Source organism: Bombyx mandarina, chromosome 16, assembly GCF_030267445.1.
Source record: "Bombyx mandarina strain Sakado chromosome 16, ASM3026744v2".
NCBI lineage: Eukaryota > Metazoa > Arthropoda > Insecta > Lepidoptera > Bombycidae > Bombyx > Bombyx mandarina.
The window spans coordinates 2,158,227-2,184,860 of record NC_143222.1 but is presented as its reverse complement, the minus strand read 5'-3'; the positions used below and the strand labels follow the sequence as shown (position 1 = coordinate 2,184,860).

The window sequence follows — 26,634 nt, the reverse complement described above, 5'->3', positions numbered from 1 at the left end:
TGGCAACTTCGTATTATGATGATGTATCAACAACTCAATCGTACTAGAGACTTCAGGATAATGTTAATTAATTCTATATGCAAAGGACAAGTAAATATAAATTTTTATGAATATTAGAGGGTAGTTAGCAACACAAAAAATGGTAAGCCAGTCGTTCATAAAAATATAGAAAGTGTTCGGAATTTTGGAAATCGTAAATTGAGGAGAGTTTTAAACGGCAGCTGTCCGGGCTCGTGACCGATGGTGATCACTCACCATCAGATGGACCGTGTGCTCGACTGCCTTCTAAGATGTAACAGTGAGGATTATAATCGTGAGATTAAATTACGATGGGAAGTGCTCTGAGGAATTATTCGAGATAGCCCCTCCATTCTCTCAAGTTGAGCCCGTAAGCTCACCTACTATATATTTAAGGTTTCTTTCACGGTTCAATCACGCCTGTCAAAAGAAAATAATCGGATTGCGCCCGTTAAAGTGGCTTTAAGTAGAATCATTAAAGCATGTGCGCCCTGCCTATTTCTACGGGGAAGCAGCAATGCGTTTCGGTTTGAAGGGCGGGGCAGCCGTTGTGGCTATACTAAGACTTTAGAACTCTTCTCCGATAACCATTTAACACCAGGTGGGTTGTGATTTCTTCCATCCATCTATGCAATAAAAAATGTGGCTTCTTTCAATAGACGTAGTAATGAAGGTAGGTAGTAATCATACAGTAGGCATACATTGCGGGTTTAGTAGTCGTTCGTGAATACGTGTTAGGCATACATTGCGTGTTCTCTTAGTCCTTACTGATGTTCGATCTGGTTATTGCAGAAGGTGTTCAAGCCGCCCGGCACGCCGCCCAGCCCGGCGGCGCCGCGCGCGGAGCTGGTGCTCCCGCTGCGAGACGCCAGGATCAGGCAATGCATAGCCATGCACACGAGAAGGTCGGCTCCATAATTCCATTAGGGAAACATTTTAACAAACAGCAGATGCTTTGAGCGAGCCTTTACTGTGATAAGCATTACAGACTAGCAAAGGCTTACTGTGTACAACAATACAATTACAATTACAATTACAATTACAACTACAACTACAACTACAACTACAATTACAATTACAGTTCTTTAGCTTACTTTAAATGTAAAATAAAATTTATGTCTAAAATAATAATTATGTTTTAGTGTTTGTGTGTGTGTGTGTTAATGCATGTGTATGTGTACTATCTGGGAGAAAAATAAATGTTTTTCAAAAGCAACCTTAACCTTAAAGCAGCGTTAGCTTAACATAAAAATCCTTCGGCCAAACAAAAAAAGCACAACAAACAGAGAAACATTTCATTATTTTCTTTTAATTTTACTTATATATATATACTATAAAGCTTTGTACGGGTCAAATAAATACTTATAAATCAAGATAAACGCGTGTAAGCGTTGTTTTTGTTTGCTAACCGATTTTTTATTTGACTTTAATCGTATCAAATCAAATCAAAAAATTTTTATTCAACATAAATGAAAGTACATGCTTGTTGAACGTCAAAAGAACTATCGCCAATTCACAAGAACTAGCCTCCGTCCTGAGAAGAATTGGCAAGAAACTCAGCGGACATGTCTTTTTTTTTTAAATATTACATGATTTTTTTAATATTAGATTTTTTTTAAATATTCCTTTTTACAATAAGTATTATAACATAACAATTATTACAATATTGAAATGCCTGTAGCGAGCAACTCATTCCCACTTTGTGCAATCTTCTAGATAATCATTGACTTTATAGTAAGCTTTATTGCACAGATATTCTTTAATAGTTTTCTTAAACCTATGTATATGTAGGTTCTGAACATCTTGTGGGATTTTGTTGTACAGGCGCACAGACAAATTATATTGCCGGCACGGAATAAATGTTTTGAGCAATCCACATTCGTTACAGACACAACAGATCTCTGGTGCTGATCGTCGATTACGATCAGTATCTCGTGCAGGACGAGACCGAGGAAGGAGCCAGGAAATGGCTGCAAGCCATTCAGAGAGTTATTTATTCGCTGGTAAGTTGTTTTTTATTGCTTAGATGGGGGGACGATCTCACAGACCACCTAGTGTTAAGTGGTTACTGGAGCCCATTGACATCTACAATCTTGAAATATAAATTCTAAGGTCTCAGTATAGTTACACCGGCTGCCCCACCCTTCAACCCGAAACGCATTACTGCTTCACGGCAGAAATAGGCAGGGTGGTTGGTACCCACCCGCGCGGACTCACAAGAGGTCCTACCACCAGTAATTACGCAAATTATAATTTTGTGGGTTTCATTTTTATTACACGATGTTATTCCTTCACCGTGGAAGTCAATCGTGAACAATAATTGTTAAGTACGTATTTCCTTAAAAAAATTGGTACCCGCGTGCGGGATTCGAATACCGGCGCATCTTAAAAATATACTTTTCATTTAAAATGGTTTCATTCGGTTATAATTTTGTTACATAAAAAAAATATGTTTTTTTTTTCAATCAGTACCCGACAGCGGATTACGACTGTCCGACTCCATCGAACCAGAGCAGCACAGATCTAGACAGCCTCGGACGCACCCCTCCGACGTCACGTCACAACAGAAACAAACAAAAAGGTACCTTAACCTGTATACGGCAGAGTTCAATATTATATCGGCTTTGGCAATATTTTTGAGCGGAAATTAAATGCATAGAAACACCAAGAGATGGCGCTTATTTCAATTATTTGATTTTTAATGTCGCATTATCATTTTTATGACTCGTCAATTGATGCCGCTTTGAAAGGTTTGGAATTTGGAGTACATATCGAGGGGCAAAAGGCTCTTTGATTTAAGAGACATTCGCTTGACATGCGACATTTATTTTTGTAATTAAAGGTCCGTTTTATTTGATATTAGCAGCAGTTCGATGATTTTAATTGAACTTCAATTAAGGTTACTCCATTCAAATACCTAAAGAAGATATTTTTTTATGTTATGCAATTTCTTTCCAAAATTTTAAACTTTAAATGGCTCTCTTGTAAAGATGCAAAAATGTCGCTTAAACAAAATAACCTTTCACCTCTCGATGCATATATAATAATGTAAAGTATAGTGTAATATATATTATATGTACTAAAAATATTGGCGTTACTAAATATAGTTACTAGAAGTGTAAATACTGAAGACGTTTTGAGTAAAATCATTGGAGATGCAAACCAAAACTATTCATTAACTATGCACATTACGTCTTGTCTGTTAAGTAGATGTATATGCGAGTTGGAGATTTGAAGTATTCATGATTCTAATGAAATTACTGGTGGTAGGACAAATTCAAATTCAAATTCAAATTCAAAATCATTTATTTCAACTTAGATGTCAGTATGACACACTTGTTGAATGTCAAAATACAAATAACAATGTTAACTCTACCACCGGTTCCAAAAAAAGCCACAGTCCTGAGAAGAACCGGCGAAACAAACTCAGCGGGCTTTTTTTTTTCTTTTTGTTTTTTCTCAAATATTTTCTTTTTTTTAAATAAATAGAAATATTCACAATAAAAGAAAAAACAAGTCTAAAAAAATAATAATAATAATGAAAAATGAAAAGGCCAGGAGCGAGCGCCTCATTCCCACGTAGTGCCATCTAGTAAATAATCCTTAACTTTATAATATGCCTTGTTGCACAAACGTTTCTTAACAGTTTTCTTAAATCTATGAACAGGTAGTAGTTGAACGTTTAGTGGGATCTTGTTGAAAAGCTGTACACCCAGCCCCCTAAAAGAGTTGCTTATTTTCTTAATTCGAGCCGCCGGCAACGCAAGCCTATGTTTGTTCCTAGTGTTCACATTGTGCAAATCGCAGACTCTGGGGAATTCTTCAATGTTTTTACGCACGTACAATAAATTATCAAAAATGTATTGGGACGCTAAAGTTAGAATTTTGATTTCCTTAAACTTGTCCCTCAAGGATTCCCTCGGGTGCATATTATAAATAGCACGAATAGCCCTCTTCTGCAGGATGAAAATCGTTTCGACATCGGCAGCATTGCCCCATAGCAAAATGCCATAGGACATAACACTATGAAAATAACTAAAATAAACCAAGCGTGCCGTATCTTCATTAATATACATTCGTATTTTTTTTACCGCAAACGCTGCAGAACTAAGCCTACTCGCTAACTTGCATATGTGAGGACCCCACTGCAGCTTAGAATCAACTGTTATACCAAGAAAAACTGTCGAATCCACAAGCTCCAGTGTTTCTCCACTTACAGTAATATTAGTGTCAACTTGTCTAACATTAGGTGTGGTAAATTTTATACATTTTGTTTTTTTGTTATTTAATAACAGATTATTAACACTAAACCAATGTACCACGCGCGAGATAGCATCATTCACATCGTCATAATCTTCCAAATGTCGTTTAATTTTAAACAATAATGATGTATCATCAGCGAATAATACGACCTCGTGACGGGTTTCAATAAACTTAGGTAAATCATTGATATATACAAGAAATAGGAAGGGACCCAATATGGAACCCTGAGGAACACCCATATTAAGTAAGACACCGGAAGATCTCGTTCCTTTAACGTCTACCTTTTGGATTCTTCCGGATAAATAAGATTTAATAAGTTCTAATGAAACGCCCCTAATACCATAATGGTGTAATTTCCTCAACAATGTATTATGCTCAACACAATCAAAAGCTTTAGATAAGTCGCAGAAAACCCCAAGGGCATTATGCGACTCTTCCCAAGCCTGAAAAATATTTTTAATGAGATCTACACCTGCATCAATAGTTGAACGACCTCTAGTGAATCCATATTGTTTGTTATGAAGCAGGTTATTGGAATTGAAGTGGTTCAAAAGTTGTTCCAGAATAATTTTTTCAAAAATTTTACTCAATGTTGGTAGTACTGAAATGGGCCTAAAGTTAGAGGGGTCAAAAGTACTACCAGATTTAAATAACGGTATTACGGATACCATTACAATTACATACAATTACGATACAATTACGGATTACCAGATTTAAATAACGGACGTCTTGTGAGTCCGCGCGGGTAGGTACCACCGCCCTGCCTATTTCTGCCGTGAAGCAGTAATGCGTTTCGGTTTGAAGGGCGGGGCAGCCGTTTAAAGTGAGACCTTACAACTCGTGTCTCAAGATGGATGGCGGCATTTACGTTGTAGATGTATATGGGCTTCGGTAATCACTTAATGTCAGTTGGGCTGTGAGCTCGTCCATCAATCTAAGCAATAAAAAATCTTGATCCTTGTGTAATTAGACCGTTAATCACATTGGTCAATAGGATTGGCAGGATAGGTATTTTTTTCCTAACTATTCGCTGGTAGCCTATGGGACTATTTATTCTAGCTACCCCCAGACGGGTATATATATACTCCTAATATAGGATGGGTATAGATAGCTTCTTCGATGACTACTGCTAGTTTTTGTTTGTATTATTCACTTTGCATACGTGATTATGACTTTTAGAAGCAACTCATAGCCGATCCTGCGGACCGAAAGGTAAACAAACAGTCGACGTCGCCCAAAACACGTCATTTCGGTTCCTCCCGATCCACTAACGGTGCTTTTAGGTATCTCAAGCACCGGTCATCGTTCTCGTCGAACCCGTCGCTTGCGACGAAAGGGTCGACGAGTAAATTAACCCTCAGACACAGCCTACTGAGTTTCTCGCCGGATCTTCTCAGTGGGTCGCGTTTCCGATCCGGTGGTAGATTCTGCGAAGCACGACTCTTGCTAGGGTTCGTGTTAGCAACGCCGTCAGGTTTGAGCCCCGTGAGCTCACCTACTAGTTAAGGTTACGCTGAAATAGCCTCTCAAGGCTATCAGCTTAAATAGGAAACAAAAATTAATCTAAAACCTAAAGCGTACGTTATTACAGTTGAATTTTGATCGCCCATCGAACACTAAAGCTCCTACACTACCCAATAACACGGAAACAGTACCATATGTCGTATTAATGACACGACACACAACACTACCGGATTATTCTTTGAAGGCGGGGCTGAGTTTTGTAAATTCTCTCTGCGGTCATCGCCGTTTCGTCGTCAACAAAAACAATTTACTTAACCCTTTGACTGCTACGTAGGTCACCGGTGTCCTACGCGGCGCACTCATGTAATTACATATATCGATTTATGTTTTTTTTTTTTATACGTAATTAGTTGGTCTTGGTTCGCGTTTGGGATGGTATGGACATGTGATGAGACGAAATCGACGCTTGAAAGGCAAACGTGACTAAGCGACAATGCGTGAAATTTACAGTAGACTAATTTAAAGTTGATATACCTGAAAACAAAATTTATTTTAACGAATCTAGCTGTAGTAGAATCTAGCTAGTAGCTGTAGGATTTAAATGATTTTAATAGACCTAGAAATATAATTTTTTTGCGCATCGAATATGGTTATTGCCTATCATTTATGTACAAAGCAGTTATTGTCGCTTAGTCACGTTTGCCTTTCAAGCGTCGAAATGAAAATGAGTTTGGTAGGAGAGTGTTAACTATGAATGTGGAAGGATATAGAGGAAGAGGTAGACCTAAGAAGAAATAGATGGATTGCGTGAAAGACGATATGGGTAAGAGGAGAGTGAGCGAAGAAATGGTATATGATAGAGGAGTATGGAAGGAGAAAACATCTTACGCCGACCCCAGGTGACTGGGAGAAGGGCAGGAGAATGATGAATTAGTTAGTAGCCTAAGGGACTATTCCAAATTGACGCGGTTCGGTAGGTGAGCTCACGGGCTCAATCTGAGAGAATTGCTAATACTGGCCCTAGCAAGAGCAGTGCTTTCGGAATCTACTACCGGATAGTAATCACGACCCACAGAGAAGATCCGGCGAGAAACTCAGTGGATTATTTCTGTTACTAAGGCGCCAGAATATCTAGCAGACTCTGGGAAAGACGAATCCGAAGACACTGAGAATGAATCTATTTCTAAGATACCTAACAACATACATTAACAAACAAAATTAGGGTAATCTAGGCAATCCAAGCGCTTAGTAACAGAAATCGACGTAATTACTTCAGTGCGCCGCGTAGGTCACCGGTGCCCTACGCGGCAGTCAACGTGTTAAGCAACCAATTAATTGCATTCAAAGTACAACAGTTCACAATGATTCACTAATACCGAGATATCGTCACAATTATCCTCTTAATAAATGTCGCGTAGTCAGTACTTCACGAGATTGTTTCAAAGCGAGTCGTTGTTTTGCTCAAGAATTAATACGCTTCGAAAGTCGTTCAGAGTTTGTTGATGTTTAATTGTGATCGTGTTGGTTATAAAAAAAATTAATAGTTCCAGTATTTGCGAGCGTTGGAAAGATTTTTTTTTTTTTTTTTTGTTTTAACGCTTTTTGGCGGGTTTTTTTTTTTTGTTTTTTTTTGTGTGAACTATGGATATCCAACATGGCTGTGCTTTGTGGTTGTTTGCCGGATAGCGACCGACGTTTGTCTATTTACCGTAAGATCTTTAAACGTTTTTAGTGATGAGTTTGTTTTGACTTATTTTGCAGAAACTGACAAAGAACAAATTTTTGAAAAAAAAAAACAAGTACCTTTTAAAAAAATTAATTAAAAAAATTACAATAATTACTAAATAAATTCGTAGCCAAATAATTGTAAATGGCTACGGAACAGGTCGATACCTAAAATCAAATACATAGTGCAATAGTCGGTTTTCCGACGCTCCACACTTTATACGCCTTAATACAGAGTCGATCTATCGGCGGTTCGCGCTCTAAGCGTTAAATTGCTTTCTGCATATTAACGGAGCATATACCCCGCGAATGAATACCTTTGACCGTCGTCAAATGGATTAATAAAAAAGTAAAATAGACCTTATTACAACCCCTCCTAAAGTATGTTTTTATTTTGTCAGCTAGGAACGTGTATCCTATAATCCTATATATATGTAAATTACCATTCCATATTCACGGTTTCTGTGTTCGCAGCATATTTACGGAACATATACCCCGCGAATAAAGACCGTTTACTGAAATAAACAACCAGATAAACAAACAAACAAAAATTCTTATCACACAAATGTTTGCCCGTGGCGTGAACCTGAAATAACGTACAATACCTTATTATAAAGTACGGATGGCAACCCTAATCCTATCCATTGACTTCCATTGCGGTTTGTACAACGTCCATTTTCACCTAACGAAATATAAAAGCAAACACAAATTTGTTTTCAGAACAGCTCAGTTCGCGGTAAAATTATCTAAATAACAAGCCATGTATGACGTCAGCGTGTGATGTCATAACAATTAGTAGAATAAGGCAGATTTACTCGAATTTTGTTACGGCCATCAGCTACTAGACCTTCTAGCCCGTCATACTCATTCTAATCTTCAACAGCTCTCTCAGCAAAATCGTTGGAAGTTATAGCCGTACGTACATTCAGTGTCTTGCGTGAAATAAAAACTAAACTGCATTACATATTTATAATTAATTAACGCAAATAATTTTATCGTGTATAATAAATATCCTTTGCTGGAAAATCCAAAAATAAATAAATTGTTTAATGAAATAAAATTTTAATTGATCATTATAAATCAGAACAAAATACTGTAGTACTGGAGAAGAGATTAGCTGTTTAGCATCAGGGGACTACTGGTGGTAAAAAGTATTGTGACTCCGCACGGGTAGGTACCACTACCCTGCCTATTTCAGCCGTGAAGCAGTAATGCGTTTCGATTTGAAGGGTGCGGCAGCCGTTATAACTATACTGAGACCTTAGTACTCATATCTCAAAGGTGGGTGGCGGCATTTATGTTGTAGATGTCTATGGGCTCCGGTAACCACTTAACACCAGGTGGGCTGTGAGCTCGTCCACATATGCAATAAAAAAAGATCAAAAAGGGGAAGTTACTCACTCATTTATCTATTTAAACACCACCCACACACCACCAATAAACCTACACAAAAAATACATATTATCGAATCATCTAATTATGTCATTATAAAGATTAGTCAAACCCAGTAACCTTCCATTGCGAGTGTCGCTAAATATATGAAACACATCCATTTTTTATTTGTTAATTTGTTTGTTGCATTTTGTAATAAATTATAAACACCTTCTCAAAGCTATATAAACATAAAAACAAATATTACATCCACACTTATTAGATTAAGGAATTAAACCTATATTTATTTTTGTTATATCGACGCTTGAAAGGCAAACGTGATTAAGCGACAATAACTGCTTTGTACATAAATGATAGGCAATAACCATATTCGACGCGCAAAAAAAAAATATTTCTAGGTCTATTAAAATCATTTCAATCCTACAGATACTAGCTAGATTCTACTACAGCTAGATTAGTTAAAATAAGATTTGTTTTCAGGTATTTCAACTTTAAATTAGTCTACTGTAAAGTTCACGCATTGTCGCATTAGTCACCTTTACCTTTCAAGCGTCGATATTATTATCCTATAAGGTAAGGTTCCTGTAACATAAATACAATGGCAATACAATCGTTTTGTTATCAGATAATGAAACGAAATAGATAAAAGACGATTGTTAATCGCGAATTAGTGCTGTTGATTCAGTTGATATGTAAGGGGGTAACTGTGAAAGAAATCGAGTTGCTCAAACAATAAAATCCCCAATAAAACGTGTACAGAATTTATCGTGAATAGTGCCTTATTGACTAATTAATGTGAAAATAACCGCGTTCTGAAGACATTCAGTGGTGGATGTTTCTGGTATTTATGGTGAATGGCATGGAGACTCAGATAATAGATGCCGTGACACAGCATTGGATATCGGGCGAGGGCAGTTCGATGGAGAAGAAGAAGAGTCCAACGGAGAAACATAATAAGCTCAAGGACATATTCGGATCGATTCAGTCGCTTCACTTACATAAACGTTAGGGGTAGTTTTGCGTTTTGCGGGTCTTAGAAATAAAGAATACTAGTGGTCCTACGGTAATCGATTTTTTTTTTATTGCCCTTTTATGCAGACGAGCATACGGCCCACCTGATGGTGAGTGGTTACCGTCGCCCATGGACTTCAGTAATGCCAGGGGCAGAGCCAAGCCGCTGCCTACCGCTTAATACTCTCCACAAGCCTCGTTTGAAGAAGGACATGTCATAGCGCTCGGGAAACACCGAGGGACTATAATCAATTGAAATTATAAATTTGAACATTATTCATTATCTATATTTCAACATTATCGGTAGGCAGCGGCTTGGCTCTGCCCCTGGCATTGCTGAAGTCCATGGGCGACGGTAACCACTCACCGTCAGATGGGGCCGTATGCAAGTCTGCCTACAAGGGCAATAATAAAAATTATGGTTCTATTGTCAAAGACTATTATTTTGCTCCCTATAATCACAGATTTCGCCAAAACTACACTTTAGACAAATATTAATAAAGACAAACAATATTTAATCTATTCTCAATTTGACCACAGACTATAAGCAATAAGAAAAGTTTGACAATAAACAAATAGTATACATGCGTGTGTGTGTCAAATACATGGTAGTGTATGTAATGTTTTTTATTTTTTATTTTAAAGAATATTAGCATTCTACACTCCTTCTCTATATTCTCTATAAGTGTGGGAAATTTCTTACTCGTCCGTCCGCGCAATTTCGTAAAAAAGGGTATAAAGTTTTTTCTTCACGTATTAATAAAGAAATTTGTTAAGCGAAGCGTCCACTCCAACACTCCCAACAGTATACGGTTCTTACCACATCTCTTACATTAAATCTCTTCCGGATATTTCGGAGATGTTGTCATTACCCTTACTAGTGGTAAGATCTTTACTGGTGGTAAGAACTCTTGTGAGTCCGTACGGGTAGGTACCACCACCCCGCCTATTTCTGTCGTGAAGCAGTAATGCGTTTCGGTTTGAAGGGTGGGGCAGCCGTAACTGGTGGTTACTGGAGCCCATAGACATCTACAACGTAAATGCACCACCCACCTTGATATATAAGTTCTAAGGTCTCCAGTATAGTTATTAGCTACAACGGCTGCCCCACCCTTCAAACCGAAACGCATTACTGTTTCACGGCAGAAATAGGCAGGGAGGCGGTACCTACCCGTGCGGATTCACAAGAGGTCCTACCACCAGTAATTACGCAAATTATAATTTTGCGGCTTTGATTTTTATTACACGATGTTATCCCTTCACCGTGGAAGTCAATCGTGAATATTTGTTAAGTTCGTATTTTATTGGAAAAATTGTTACCCGCCTGCAGGATTCGAACACCGGTGCATCGCTACACACGAATGCACCGGACGTCTTATCCTCTAGGCCACGACGACTTCAAGTCCTTTTGTTCTCAACACCTTTCGTTCGCTGATAGATTCAGCTATATACATATCGACGCTTGAAAGGCAAACGTGACTAAGCGACAATGCGTGAGCTTTACAGTAGACTAATTTAAAGTTGAAATGCCTGAAAAAAAATTCATTTTAACGAATCTAGCTGTAGTAGAATCTAGCTAGTAGCTGTAGGATTGAAATGATTTTAATAGACCTAGAAATATATATTTTTTTTTGCATCGAATATGGTTATTGCCTATCATTTATGTACAAAGCAGTTATTGTCGCTTAGTCACGTTTGCCTTTCAAGCGTCGATATGCTATATGGAGGTGTGATCATAAGTGCTCACGTTCTGCGGGCTGGCAATCGAACATTGTCAAATTACATTACATAGACAACAAGTTGTATTTAAATCGCTTGTCTCTCTCAAGCTAATCAAAAAAGCCTATGTAACTCTTTGATTTTCGGAAAGTCATAATACTTCGCATAATTGAGGCTGTCAGCGCTGACAGCCTCAATTATTTACATGTGACTTTTTATTTATTTATTGCTTAGATGGATGGACGAGCTCACAGCCCACCTGGTGTTAAGTGGTTACTGGAGCCCATAGACATCTACAACGTAAATGTGCCACCCACCTCGAGATATAAGTTCTAAGATATCAGGTATAGTTACAACGGCTACCGCACCCCTCAAACCGAAACGCATTACTGCTTCACGGCGGCGGAAACAGGCGGGGTGGTAGTACCTACCCGTGCGGACTCACAAGAGGTCCTACCACCAGTGTCTGTACAACTATCCATCGTTTTATATCCATAGTTTTAATACTTTTCATGAAACACGCTCATGGATCTAGTGATGGCGGAGAAACAATAAAAAAAAGACGGGATTCTTTGTCAAACAGAGGAGACAAATTGTTACGGATGTGTCTGTGCATATGTATTTTTATATATCGAGAGGTGAAAGGCTTTTTGGTTTAAGCGACATTTCGCTTAATACGTTCGTTTATCTTTGTAATTAAAGGTCCGTTTTATTTGGTATTAGCATCAATAGTTCGATGCTTTTTAATTGAACTTCAATTAAGTTTATAACATTCTGATAGCAGAAGAAGTTTATTTGTTATGATATTTATTTTCCAAATTTTAAACTTTAAATGGCTCTCCTGTGAAGTTGCAAAAGTGTCTCTTAAACCTAATAGCATTTCACCTCTCGATATATAGAAATACTAGCGACCCGCCCTCGCTTCGCTTCGGAAACATTAAATTTTATTATTGATAGCTGAGTCCCGCGGTTATTGTCGTACCGCGGGTGACATCGCGAGGCGAAGCTAGTCTAAAAAAAGTAGCCAAGCTACTCCTTATATCATCAGCTACCTATCATTGAAAGTCCCGTCAAAATCGGTCCAGCCATTCCAGAGATTAGCCGGAACAAACAGACAGACTGACAAAAATTGTAAAAAATGTTATGTTGGTGTATGTACCGTATATATTATATTCATATGCATGTAGTAAAAAGCAGCTATTTCAATATTACAAACAGACACACCAATTTTACTTATATGTATAGATATAAACTATGAAGTTTGGCTGGTAGCTACGAATGCCAGCTGTTTATAGAATTAACAGTCAAAGAATTGGTTTTTATAAAAAAAATATTACTAAAGGACAATGCCCAAAAGTGGGCCAACTTCATGACAAAACTATTTGTACTTGAAAAACTATGCCTTATTTTTTCATGTTGTTTAGTTTATGTATCAACACTTCTTTCACCCTGGCATTGTTTTACAAAAAAAAAATTACTTATTTGATAACATCCCAAAACTGAGTGCCATAGTTATTAAATTCGCCAATAGACAAAGGGAAAATTAGCCCATACAGCCTTATAGTAAACTTATATGCTGACAAACGAAAGAGTTGTCTGTGACTTGAACAACAAATTAAAAAAATTGCTCTTGGTTATAATTCACAGACTTTTTAGTTTATTGTTGTTCAATTCAATATTTATGTATTGTAATAATAATTATTACTTAAAACCATGAATTATTTAATATTTTTAGATATTAATGATTCCATTAGTAAAAATCTCAATGGCCTACCATTACTCTATTCTTATTATATATGATCAGAGAGTTTTGGCAGCAACCCGAGTGAAGCGTACTTGAAGTTTTATTTTATGTTTTTTTAATAGCTTATTGTGATGTATAATATACAAATTGGGTGTTGTTTTGTGTATTAAATGTCAATAATCGTTGTTCACGATTATTGAGGCATTGGAATAAAACTGTGGCTAACATAGCAGTGACTGTTTTTTTTTTCAAGATAAAAGGTCTGCGGAAATTTACGCTCACTCAATGTGCTATTCATCAAGTTGACGTCAAAACTCCCAAAAAGCAATAAAAAGAAATACACCGGATTTTTATTAACATAAAAAATATAACTATGACAGACTGTATAGGCTACGCTCTTTGCCTGCTTGTTGGCGAATTTAAAAACAACAACAATATCGTTGCCGGCTTCCGGATTTCATTTCATTTTAATAGTATTATGAGGATATAATAATAATAAAATGTACGTAAGGGCTTATTTCTAGCAACATTAACCACAATTAACTTATTTAATACTGTAAATAATGATGAGAGCGATTATTGATTTCGAAGAAAACAATTAACAACTTAATTTTAGTTGCAGAAAAAAACAGATTTCTCTTAAACCTGGGTGAGAATATAAAAATCGTTTTCTGAATATGAAACGATATTTCTTTGTCTATCAAATTAAGTTAAAATCATTATCACCCGACAACTTTTTTTAGGGGCCCAAACGCCCATAGAAAATGGGCATTGTCCTTTATTTAATTCAATGATCGCTACGATATCTCGTTCAAAAAGCACCAATTAGCGCATTCATAACCTCTCCAAACACCATGACAGTTCAAATAATCTTATGCATATGCGACACCCGTCAAACTAGACGACAAATAATAATATGAATGTAATTAATTATACGAGAATATATTGAACTGATAGCGTGCAAAGGAGTTTTTTTTTTATCGCGTATCGACGATACGTTATCATTATCTATCTCCTCGCGCGGAGCTATTGATGATATTGTGACGTTTGTAAATATTTAATATAATATTTATTCAGTTTTGAAATTTATCGAGCCGTGCATTACAGAAGGGACACGAAAATGAAGGTAAATATTTAGTGTGAACTACCTACATTCAGTATTGATACGCGGATGTGTCTGTGTTTCGTCAAGATCGTATGTGTCTTATAGAAATCGAAATGATTCTGTTTTCTTTTCAAATAAATCTTCTGCTCCCTCTGTTTGTGTATTAATGATGCGTCTAAATAATTCTAATCAATTTCTATTTCTTGATCCGTTTGTACGTCAAATTGTATGCGAAAATGTATTGTGATGTTTAACATGTGGAGGTGGGGATTAGTAAATACTAAATCGGTCTCTTGCTTCTAAGCTACTCTGTTCCTGCCTGTCTGAATAATATAAAGGTTTTGTGGTAAATTGCTTCTATATTTCAATACATACATCGTGCTGTAAATCTAATACACTTTTACGACTTTAAAATGGTGGTAAACCTAAATGAATCGGGGTCATAAATAGCATGTTCTATATTAGATTTATTCATCATAATTTCGAAGTCAAATAATTTTAAAATTAAACGTAAATCATTCATTAATTATTGAAATGTCATGTCTGGTATGCACATATACTGACAAAGTTATTATTCACAGATTAATTGTATCAGATTTACAGCGTACATCGTATTCTTGAAGCCTTAAAATTGCTAATGTCTTCCGTTAATATTTACTCGATATCTTTGTTATCGATTTTCGAAATTTCGCTTCCAGTTGGCGGGAGCAGTAACGAGGACCTGAGCGACTCCACGGAAACGTCGATACAAAAGACCCACGTGAAAAGTAGATTGAGGAAGTTCTTTGCGAAGAGGCCGGCGATGGAGGTACTCGTCAAAAAGGGAATCTACAAAGGTTCGGTATTTGTTTAATTGGTGGCTGCGTGCGGGCTTTGGTTTTATCGGTTGTTTGGTTTAGCTTAGAGCATGGACGTGGTCTTGGCGTGGATCATGATGGTATTCCTATTCGAGGTTAAGGAATAAATAAAGATTTGTTTTCTTCTGCGCAAAAAGTCTCTCTTACAAAATTACTGGCTCCGACCGCTAATCGATTCTGGATTACCGGACTCAAAATATCCTTGTTACTATCGATCAATATAGTCCGTGTAGTTGTGATATAAAAAATAATTGCAAATTCAATTAATTAATCATGAATTTTTTAATAGTTAATCCAATCGAATCTTTCCAAACGAAAATAAAATCTGTTCAACAAACAAATTTTCTTTGTTTCTTGACAATTTGAAAATTAACTTTATATTTAGAATCTATAAGTACATTCCCACATAAATTGTTTGAATATCTAAATTTCTCTGAGATTCACTTAAATAGTTTTTGTTTTCGAGTTTCAAGTTCTATGGATCACACAAGCACAGATCGCTTCTGAAATTTGAGCCTGTTGAAAAATAATCTTCTTGGTTCATCAGTATTAGTCTACAACAAATTGACAATGTTAATGGCATTAAAAATGGTTGGTTTCACAGATGCTTGCCAGTTGATTGACGTAGCTCGTGTATTTAAAATTGAAAAAGAAAGAGTGCCACAATTCCACTTGCTTATTATGCAAGAGTCTCACAGTAGAACCCCACAACTGATAGGATACTGGTGGATCGGTCACACTCTCTTCTAAAGCCCACGTTAGAGAGGGACAGAAACTTTATCTCCACGAACGCACCCAGTAGACTTCTAAAACCACCCAGGCCACATGTTGAATCCTTGCCGATCACGTCCATGTTAGTAATATTTTTGTATATACATAGATCTTTTGTAGTTAGTAGTTTTGGCTATTTTTAATACTTAAACATTTTAATATATTGTACATAAATAATGTATTAGTAGATTTATATCGAAAGCTAATTGTTTTTGCGGTAATGTAACTAATTTTAAATACGGGTTGACTGGTTGAGCACTTCACATATTGATAAGTGCTCAGGTACTTGATTTTCGTTATAATTAAGCAAAAAAATAGGTGCCTAATATCTGCCTAATTTATGTTTAATTATCTACTCAAAACAATAAAGTGTGGTCACTCACGTCGCGCGGTGTCCACAAATTTCGAGTTTTAGCAAATTAATTTAATGAAGGTTTTCTCTGTAGTTTATTTGTATTTTTTTTATTATATACTAGCGACCCGCCCTCGCTTCGCTTCGGAAACTGTAATTTATTATTGATTTCTCCACTATTTAATGGATGTTATTATACATATAAACCTTCCTCTTCAATCACTCTATCTATTAAAAAAAACCGTATCAAAATCCGTTGCGTAGTTTTAAAGATTTAAGCATACATAGGGACAGATATAGGGACAGAGAAAGCGACTTTGTTTTATACTATGTAGTGATTTTAAATGTTTCATGTGGCCATGAATTATCATGTCCTTGAGTGTGTAAAGTGTTCAACCAGTCAGCCTGTATAAGCCCTTTTAGTGTTAGGGTAAAGGGTCGCAGAAAACAAATTGAATTAAAAAACATGTTTAAAGTCGTGTTTATATAAGTATATGCCATTTGGGCAGTTTTAGGATTAATAAACAATTCAATTGGACGTAGTTGTGTTTCGGTAATTTAAGTATAACTTCAGTGTGAGATTCTCAAATAAATTAAAATGCGTTCATCTCAAAATTATTTTTTAACGAGATCATATTGATTAAAAAAAAAATTGTAATTAGTAGATGGACGTAGTCCGGGCAACGGTAACTTCGTTGTCGGTGATTTGTAATAAAATGAAACAGGGGAATATAGATTGGATTCCGGCATTGCATTGGATAGCACGCTTCCGGTGGTAGATTCTGCGAAGCACTGCTCTTGCTAGGTTAGCCTCTTGCCAGTGTTAGCATCACTCCGGTTTGAGTCCCGTGAGCTCACCTACACGTTAGGGAGAAGCTGAAATAGCCTCTCAAGTCTATCAGCATAGGTATAAAAAAAATTGCACGCTCTCTCTCTCAATCTCTCAGCGCTAACTCACGCGTTCCGCTCACAACCTAACCTAAACTAGGAAGGGAGGAACTTGGCGAGCCTAATGAGTTTCTCGCCGGATCTTCTCAGTGGGTCGCGATACCGATCCGGTAGTAGATTCTGCGAAACACTGCTCTTGCTAGGGCTAGTGTTAGCAAATTCAGCTTGAGCCCGTGACTTTACCTTCCCGAGCGTAGTTGGAATGGCCCCCTATGCTATCAGTGAATAAGTAGGGGGAAAAAAAGAGCTTTGAGATCAGTAATGCAAGTCTTTGAACCTTGTACAGAGAAAGGTTAACAAAATAATTTTTAACTTTGAATTGTATTTTTATTGTACGAGTATTTACTTTTGAAAGAGGTAATATAAAAATTATAATTATTATTATAATTGATGTGTGCGATTCTGAAATTAGATCAAACAAATACTAATATGCAATAGTTAATTGTTATTCGGTGGCGCTATTGTATCTGCTTATGAAATATTAATAAGGTAAGTTTTATAATGCGTATTGTAAATGAGTCGCTTAGTTTCAGACGTAAAAGAATTTGCGTTATTAGGATAATGGTGGGGTGTCTTGATCCGGGGTTTGAAGCCCGGGGCAGCCGTTGTACTGTAGGACGGAGACTTAGATCTGTCTCAACGCGGGTGGCGACATTTACGCTGTTGATGCCCGTGAGCCCCGGCAACCACTTAACACCAGGTGGGTCGTGAGCTCATCCATTAATCTAAGACAAAAAAAAACTATTTTCAAGACTGTCAGCATTAAAATTGGCTAGTCTTGTGTTTCTCCAGGACAGTAATAGTAAAGCCATTTTACCAGATTTGAGCTTCAGTTGATGGTATGGTCTATTGTGATGCAGCACGTAGTTGTTACATTCGATATTTCGACACGGTCTGAGGTGGATGGTGAGAGAGAGAGAGAGAGAATTCTTTATTGTACACCAAAAATATAAACAATGCGAAACATTAAATACAAAAAAGAAAAGTACAATTGGCGGTCTTATCGCTAAGAGCGATCTCTTCCAGGTGACGACCTTTTGATTTCTGTGGGTTCCGGTAAAAACTCACCAGCGGTCCGTGGGCTTATTTCATGTGAAGTAACAAAAAATATTTCCAATTTAATTTTCAATTACTTCTAATTGTTATGTCCTTCTGAAACTTAGATAAAATGGCTATTTGACTCTTCGAACGGAAACGCATAGTCGTATCAGATTGGTAAATGCCAGGTAAATGGCAAAAAGGTATTTTAACCTCCGGTGAATGTTCAGATGTGTAGCACGACCGGCGCCGGCGGTTGCTACTGTGTCAGAATACAGAACCCCATATGCACATATCGTCTTTTCGCATTAAAAGTGTACAATTTCCAAAAATATTCGAAATTGAGTTAATATACGTAAAGATTTGGTATCACCAGTATTTTTCTCATTAATACTGTCAAAAGAGCGTAGTCTAGTTTTTTTTTTTTACTTTACCTATGTAATATATTATTATTTTTCTTCCTTAAAAAGACAGATAATGTAATTGGTAAAAAATAAAAAATTAATGTTGCAAAGATGATTAATATATAATAAAAAATATCAGAAGTTAAATCTTTAAAACACTTCTTCTTCTTTTTCTCCACCTTATCCCACTAGGTGGGGTCGGCACAGCTAATTTTTCTCTTCCATTTTCTTCTATCAGTCGTCATCTCAACACTCACTCCTCTCTCTCTCATATCGTCATTCACACACTCCATCCATGTCTTCTTATAAATCTTTAAAACACTCTCCTGTAAAATTAGTAAGTTTTGGGATTATACAGTTTTAATACGAGAAGACATGTACATAAGTCGTTCCTTATCCAAATTCGTTTTTTTTTTATCACAAGTGCTGAAAGTAATCGACTCAAAAATCCTTAACGCTTTTGTTTTACGATTGTACGATTTAATATAACAAAATTGTTTTGCTGTTTTATTTTATTGTTTTATTTTGTTTTTGTTTTTATCAAAACCCAAACCCTTTATTACTACTAATTTAGTGCTTTCCATTTTATATTTAAGTTTGCGGTGGATGGTTGTACGATATAATTAAGATATGTGTATATTTTTTTCGTTTTTAAGTACGCGAATCTATGTTAAAATTGTGTGTTTATTTCGGTGTGTGTTTTTGTTGGAAAACAAATAACAAAACTGCAAAGTGTAAGAATAATACAAGTCTTGGACTTATCGAATGATTAATATCGATTTTTTTAAACCGAAATTTATATTAAATTGTATTTAATGAAATAAATAATATCGATTTTTAAATCGATATAACGAAATAACTCAAGTCGCTCTCCATTATCACTGATTCTTCATCACTTTCACAGCATACCGACTCCAAGTTGTTGATGTCAAAACATTAATGACAAACGCATCTCACCATCGATTATTCGTATCCAAATAATTCATAATTCACATGGAAAAAAGCCCAAAAATCCTAATGGCTAATCATTCAAAGCACGGATGCAATGTCAATATTTTTAGTACAAAAGTAATAATTAAATTTTATTTTTAATTTGCTTTTATTAAAGCATGTATGTTTGTAACGGGATCTTTGAACATAATTTTGACCCCCTTCAAAACATCGGATTAACTCATAATTTGGTATACTTATTAAGGACCGATGACAATTCAATATTAAAAAAACTAACAAAATACTTTATAGAAAATCCAAGTAAAAAATAGCAAATAAATTTTAATAAATTTGAATTAAAAATAGTGTAAGAAAAAATGATTTTATTGTAAAAAAGCGTGGGGTGCTTGCTTTTCAGGATATTTCAAAATAACCCTTCTACTCATATCTGTTCATAAAATATTTATAACTACTTATGCATTACCATGCACTCCACGATTTTTTTACAATAAAATATTTATTTCATACTTTATTTTTAATTCAAATTTATTAAAAAAAAAAACTATTTTTTAGTTGGATTTTCTATAAAAGCGTATTTTGTTAGTTAATGGATGGAATTGGGAAACAAAACAAATTTAGACTAACCGACCATAGGACATACCACACTTCACTAAAACACGTCAATTAGTCATTTATGACAACACGCGCTCTTTAATATTTATTCGAATTTATTTAGCGATATTATAAAGTCATTTAAATAAATTTTAATAAACTGTAATTCACTTTTTATAGACATATTTGACTGACTCGGTGGTACAGCCGTTAGCGGTTAGCGGGCCTAACTGTTGCGCCAAGGGTCGTAGGTTCGGTTCCCACGTCGGGCGTTTACTTCTTTCTGGGTGTTCGATATGTTTTTTTTTCTTATTTCTTAGGTGGGTGGACGAGCTCACAGCCCACTTGATGTTAAATGGTTACTGGAGCCCGTAGACATCTACAACATAAATGCGCCACCCACCTGGAGATATAAGTTCTAAGGTCTCAGTATAGTTACGACGGCTACCCCACCCTTAAAACCGAAACGCATTATTGCTTCACGGCAGAAATAGGCGGGGTGGTGGTACCTACCCGTGCGGACTCACAAGAGGTCCTACCACCAGTGAAATATATAAATATAGTAAATATATTTTTGAACTGACAACATTTAAGAATCTTAAATTGCTCGAAATAGTTCAACGTTATTTCTATGGTCTCCGATTATTACTAAACACTAGCCAGTGCGTAGTTGGAATAACCCCTTAAGCTGTTAGCGAATAGGTAGGGGAAAAAGCTAGGCAATCTGTGGACTTTTTGGCGAAGCTTGTTAAAGAATAAAAATTGATGTCGTCCTTTGATGTACGAAGTACAGCAATTTTTTGGTTAATACTAATGAGAAAAGAACATGTATAGAACATGAACATACATTATTTTTTCCTTAATAAAAATCTAATTAAAGTGAGTTATAAGGAAAAAAAACATAGTCGTACTAAGAATCTATATATTAATACGTGAAGCAAAAATTTTGTATCACTTTTTACGAAAATTGCGCTGACGGAGGAGTAGGAAATTTTACACACTTATAGAGAATATAGAGAAGAAGTGTACAATGCTAATTTTTTTTTTTAATAATGCATAAAAGATACATTAAATCAATAAAGAAAACATTACACACACTACATACCATGTATTTGACGCACACACGCATGCATACTATTTCAAACTTTTGTTCTTGACGTCTGTTGTCAAATTGAGAATAGATTAAATATTGTTTGTCTTTGTTAATATTTTATATAGTGTAGTCTTGGCAAAATTTGTGATTATAGAAGTATAAAAAAATATCATAATAGTGTACAAACTTACAATTCCAATTAATTATAGTCGAATTTCGACTACTGCGGGACCTCTAGTAATATAATAATGTACATAAATAGTATCTAAATTGTTTTTCGTGATGAAATTGTCAATATGAATACTTGAGGTGAATGTTTTAATTTAACAGATGAACCGGTCTTCGGGAGGAACCTTGCGGAGGTTTGTCCGCAGACCAGCCCCCAGGTCCCGGAATTCGTGGTGGCCTGCGTCAATGAAATCGAAAGTAGCGATGAGAATCTCTGCACTGACGGCCTGTACAGAGCCTCCGGAAACCTCAGCCAAGTCCAGAAGATCCGGTTAGAGGTGAGCACTTACGAACTTGTTCATTTAAAACAATTTTTTTTAAATCCTCAGGAAATCAGCATCAGGTAACGCCCATGAGTATAGCATTAGCAATGGTTTTCTGCGATTCTAAAACGTAACGAGTGGAGATGGAAATCAAAGTAGAATGCACAGAATTAGAATCCAAAATTGTTGTTTTTATGGGCTTACTTTTAATTGTAGACTAATGTCTTTTTTAATGGTAGGTCTTTTCTCCTTCTTCATTTTTTCAGTACGGCAATCGATTTTTTGAATTTTTTATTGTCAGCGTAAAATTTTGAATTATTATGCTATGTGAAAAATGAAGCTGTAAAAATGCACCGTATAAGGGAAAATGAAACCGAGTCGCTGAAGGGTTCTTGCATCACATCATTAGAAGTCATCAGTCATTAGAAGCTGTATCTACTGTGGAAGTGCACAAAGCAACAACGGTTTCGTCTAGCGTCGATGAAAGATCGGTAGGAGCTTTTTGGCGGTACTGAGAGAAACAGAAGCAGTGCTTTTAAGGACTATGATGACTGATGCAAGAACCCGTGAAGCCACGTCCAGCGACTCGGTTTCGTTTTCCCTTTTACGGTGCATTTTTACAGATGCTAAACGATTCACAAACCGCCATTATTGCACGTTTAAACCTGAAGAAATACTAAATTAATAAAATGAAAACAATTGACGCCACTTCGTTCCTATCGTTATGGCCAAAACGTTCCTACCGATCTTTCATCGACGCTAGACTAAACCGTTGCTTTGTGTATTTCCAAATATATAAAAGAATAGTTAGGTAACACTGACATAGCGCCTTATGAAGGCATCCTTCCCAGCTTCACTGTAAGTTTTCTAAAAACCTCATGATTAAGACTTTTCAGCGATTTTACATTACATTATTACCATTTTACATTTCCATTCACTTCGTGTACCGCCATCAGCAAGGCGTCGCAAGGCATAATATCATTTGTATTATATACACATCAGTAACTGTAAGCTTATCAATAAACAATTACTCAATACATTAGAGTACCACCACTCTTTCTGCCGTGAAGCAGTAATGCGTTTCGGTTTGAAAGGTGGGGCAGCCGTTCTAACCGTGAGACCTTAGAACTTATATCTCAAGGTGGGTGGTGCATTTACGTTGTAGATGTCTATGGACTCCAGTAACCACTTAACACCAGGTGGGCTGTGAGCTCGGCCACTCATATAAGCAATAAAAAAAAAGAATTATTATGACTATCACATCAGAAGATTGTTTGCACAAACCTTACAGTTAGAATCAAGCATTTCGCGTAATACACCTTTTTTTTCTTTTTTTTGCGCCCCCCACCTTAAGATATAAGCTCTAAGGTCTCAAGTATAGTTACAGCGGCTACCCCACCCTTCAAACCGAAACGCATTACTGTTTCACGGCAGAAATAGGCAGGGCGGTGGTACCTACCCGCGCGGACTCACAAGAGGTCCTACCACCTATTGATAAATTATTTTCAGATCGATCAGAACAACACCTCAGTGATAAGCAAGAACAGCGACATCCACGTGCTGACGGGCTCGTTGAAACTGTTCTTCAGGGAGCTGAAGGAGCCGCTGATACCGTACTCGTTGTTCCATAGAGTTCTCGCCGCTTGCTGTGAGTTTAACAAGGACTTTCAACTATAGCTTAATTCGCTTACAGCGTGGGGCGTCCTCCGACCAGGTGGACCGACGACTTAGTGCGCACGGCGGGAAGTCGTTGAATGCGGAAGGCGGAGGACCGCATTCTGTGGAAGGAATTGGGGAAGGCCTATGTCCAGCAGTGGGCAGATAAAGGCTGATGATGATGATGATGATGAATATTTGCGTATGAATTTCCGTTACACACTCGAGCGTAATCAGTTTTGTCAACTTTCAAAACTGCGATGGATTCTAACGTAATCATGCCTCGTCCCTTGAATTAAGATATGCACTCGTGATTTGAATTTGAGGAGATAGTTGGAAAATATGACAAAAATCTATTAAGCAGGAGTGGCTTAATATTTTTCTAATAGCCGGCCCAATTGTTAAAGTATTATAGTGAGAGAAGATCATTACTACGGCGTGGATGTTGCCACAAAATTGCTTAAGACTTCTCCTCTCGTCGTCCCAACGTATACGCCTAATCACTTCTCCTTAAAATAGTTATTCCAGACTTTCTGGATAATCAATACATGGTTCTGGTACCACAAACTAATGGTTCATGGTGGACATCTTATATTTTATCATTATCAACAATCGAAGCTTCCACCTCAAGCTTAAAACCATATGAACCGAAAGCTTGGGTGTACATCGAAAGCAATGTTTAATCGTAAACAATTCGTTTGCAGCTATAAAGCCAAGGGAAGCGAAGATCAAAGAGTTCAGGGAAATAATACAAGCGCTGCCGCAATGCAACAGGGACACGCTCAAATTCTTATTAGAACATTTATTAAGGTAACTGAATATGTTTATTGATGTAGAAAGCTCAATTATAGTTTAGTGAATTTCCGTAAGTCTCGTCTGAAGAAAGATTTCGTAGTTTATGGCTTAAGAAGAAGTAAGAAGAAATACACTTAGAGTTTGGAAGTTCGCGGGTTAGTGCTCTGCGAACTGTCATTTAGCTAATATAAATTATTTCTTAATCAAATATAACTGTTGCACATGATATTGAAGAAACTCAATTATCTTACTGGTCACTTGCGTTGCTCATTGTCGTCGACAACGCTAAGTGTCTGCTAGTATTTTATCTTCTCATTTTTCCTAAAAACTAAACTCGATGAGTTACTGTCACGAAAATTCCAACAAAACGTGGACTATTTTCAAATCACGTTGATTCTTCACCTTAACTTAATATGCTATAACAACTCGAATAAAACGTGGACTACCTTCCAATCACGTTAATTCCTCACCTTAACTTGAAGGGTTATAGCGAACTATGTTATTTCACAGGGTACAGCAGTACAGTGAAAAAAATAGGATGCACATAGCCAATCTAGCCATAGTATTCGGGCCGACGATACTATGGGCCCCGGTTACGGCAAAGGCACGTAACATAGCCGTCGACTGCATCCAACAGAACAACGTCGTCGACATCCTCCTGAACGAATTCAATGAGATATTCAGTGAAGAAAACAAAACAAAGAAAAAAGCGTGATTTTAATTTCAACTAAAACAGGTTTAGTCTAAAATTGATTTGTAAGTAAAAGTTAAAAGTTAAAGTAAAAGATAAAGTAGTGCCAATCAGATACATGGTTTCATGGTATAAGTAAGTTTAAAATCATTTAAATTTAAGTTTGGTACTCGTGAATATGATCAGTGGTTTTCATCAAATAAAAAGAGAACTGATGTATTTAGGTATCTTAGAAATTTAGGCGAATAATACTAGCGGAATTATTAAAAATAAATATTTAAAGAAGGATAATAAACAGTGAAACACGTTAGAACTTGTGTTTTTTTATATGTAATTTTATTGAATAGAAAAATATATTTTATAAAATATATTCTCGTACTATACCTGGATGACGTTCTTGTTTTTTCTCAACTTACTGCGTTTGGTTTGCCTTAGTTTAAACATATAGTTGCAAAAATCTTACTAATTGTTACTAAGCAACGGTTCGTTACTGAACATTAAAATTGGATTCAAAGTGGTTTAAATCACAGAATCGCTTTAAATTTTCCCGAAATTTGAATCACGTCCATCGTGTTTTGAATGTTTGAAAATGTTCTTGTAGACTGCATGAGGTTCTTAACGTAAATGAATATCAAGATTACTATTTTGATTAAAAACAAAACAAAACAGAAGGTTCATTAGAACGAGCAATGTACAATTGATTACATATGGTTTTTGTAAATAAAGTACACTACGAATAAGTAATTGTTAATATTAATTAAAATATAATGATGATAAACATCAAATATTTGTTGACTCTGTTCCGCTAGTCATATCTGAAGGCGAGCGAAAGAGATTGAGAGATTGAATTGAACTTTAGCGGTTAGTTCGTACTCATCCTGATCAGCTTTCAACATACCGTTGTTTTTATCTTATAAAGATATAATATAAAATTAAAAATTAAATAATATATAAATGATAAATTATACAGAGATCAAAATTAATAACGTAACCATTTAGTTTAGGTTTGAATGTATGCGTAGTTTCCAAAGTTATTTTCCGGGTCCAAAATATTCGTATGGATTTAAAATTCTCGAACTCTCAATAAAACCTTGATTTTTTTTAAGCGTTATTCGTACCGCTTCTTTGAGAGTTTAATGTGATCCTACCTTTATTAGACATAGGCTTGAAGCCAAGTTAGACTTTGTGCCTTATATGAGATCGCTTTTTATACATAAAATTATTGTTAAGAGCTTTATTTAGTTATTGGTTACACGTATCGAGTTGGAGCACGTAAATATGTACTGTGAAAAACATTGCTGCTTCCACGCCAATGATTTTGGTAATTTTCTGCCTATATGTGCTCCAGAGACCGACGACCTAGTAAAAAGCGCTGGGTCTCGTTGGATGCAGGTGGCAATGGACCGGTCGCACTGGAAATCTATTGGAGAGGCCTATGTTCAGCAGTGGACGGCGATAGGCTGAAATGATGATGATGATGTGCTCCAGAGCACAGATAATAGCAATTTGTTTATGAACGAAAATTAATTTTTTTTAAATCTAAGACATATGGGCG

At 36.3% G+C, this 26,634-nt stretch overlaps 1 protein-coding gene across 1 annotated transcript in view; it reads left to right on the top strand.

The window, feature by feature from the left end:
- Positions 1 to 26,018, top strand: part of LOC114241757 (uncharacterized) — a 77,063-nt gene extending 51,045 nt beyond the window's left edge. The window contains exons 6-13 of the mRNA XM_028172716.2: positions 811 to 923; positions 1,907 to 2,021; positions 2,488 to 2,599; positions 15,140 to 15,277; positions 21,777 to 21,952; positions 23,447 to 23,585; positions 24,298 to 24,403; positions 24,899 to 26,018. Coding sequence (XP_028028517.2) covers positions 811 to 923; positions 1,907 to 2,021; positions 2,488 to 2,599; positions 15,140 to 15,277; positions 21,777 to 21,952; positions 23,447 to 23,585; positions 24,298 to 24,403; positions 24,899 to 25,103 — 1,104 coding nt within the window. The 3' untranslated portion in view covers positions 25,104 to 26,018. The remainder of the gene's footprint in view (positions 1 to 810; positions 924 to 1,906; positions 2,022 to 2,487; positions 2,600 to 15,139; positions 15,278 to 21,776; positions 21,953 to 23,446; positions 23,586 to 24,297; positions 24,404 to 24,898) is intronic.
- Positions 26,019 to 26,634: the final 616 nt, after the last annotated feature.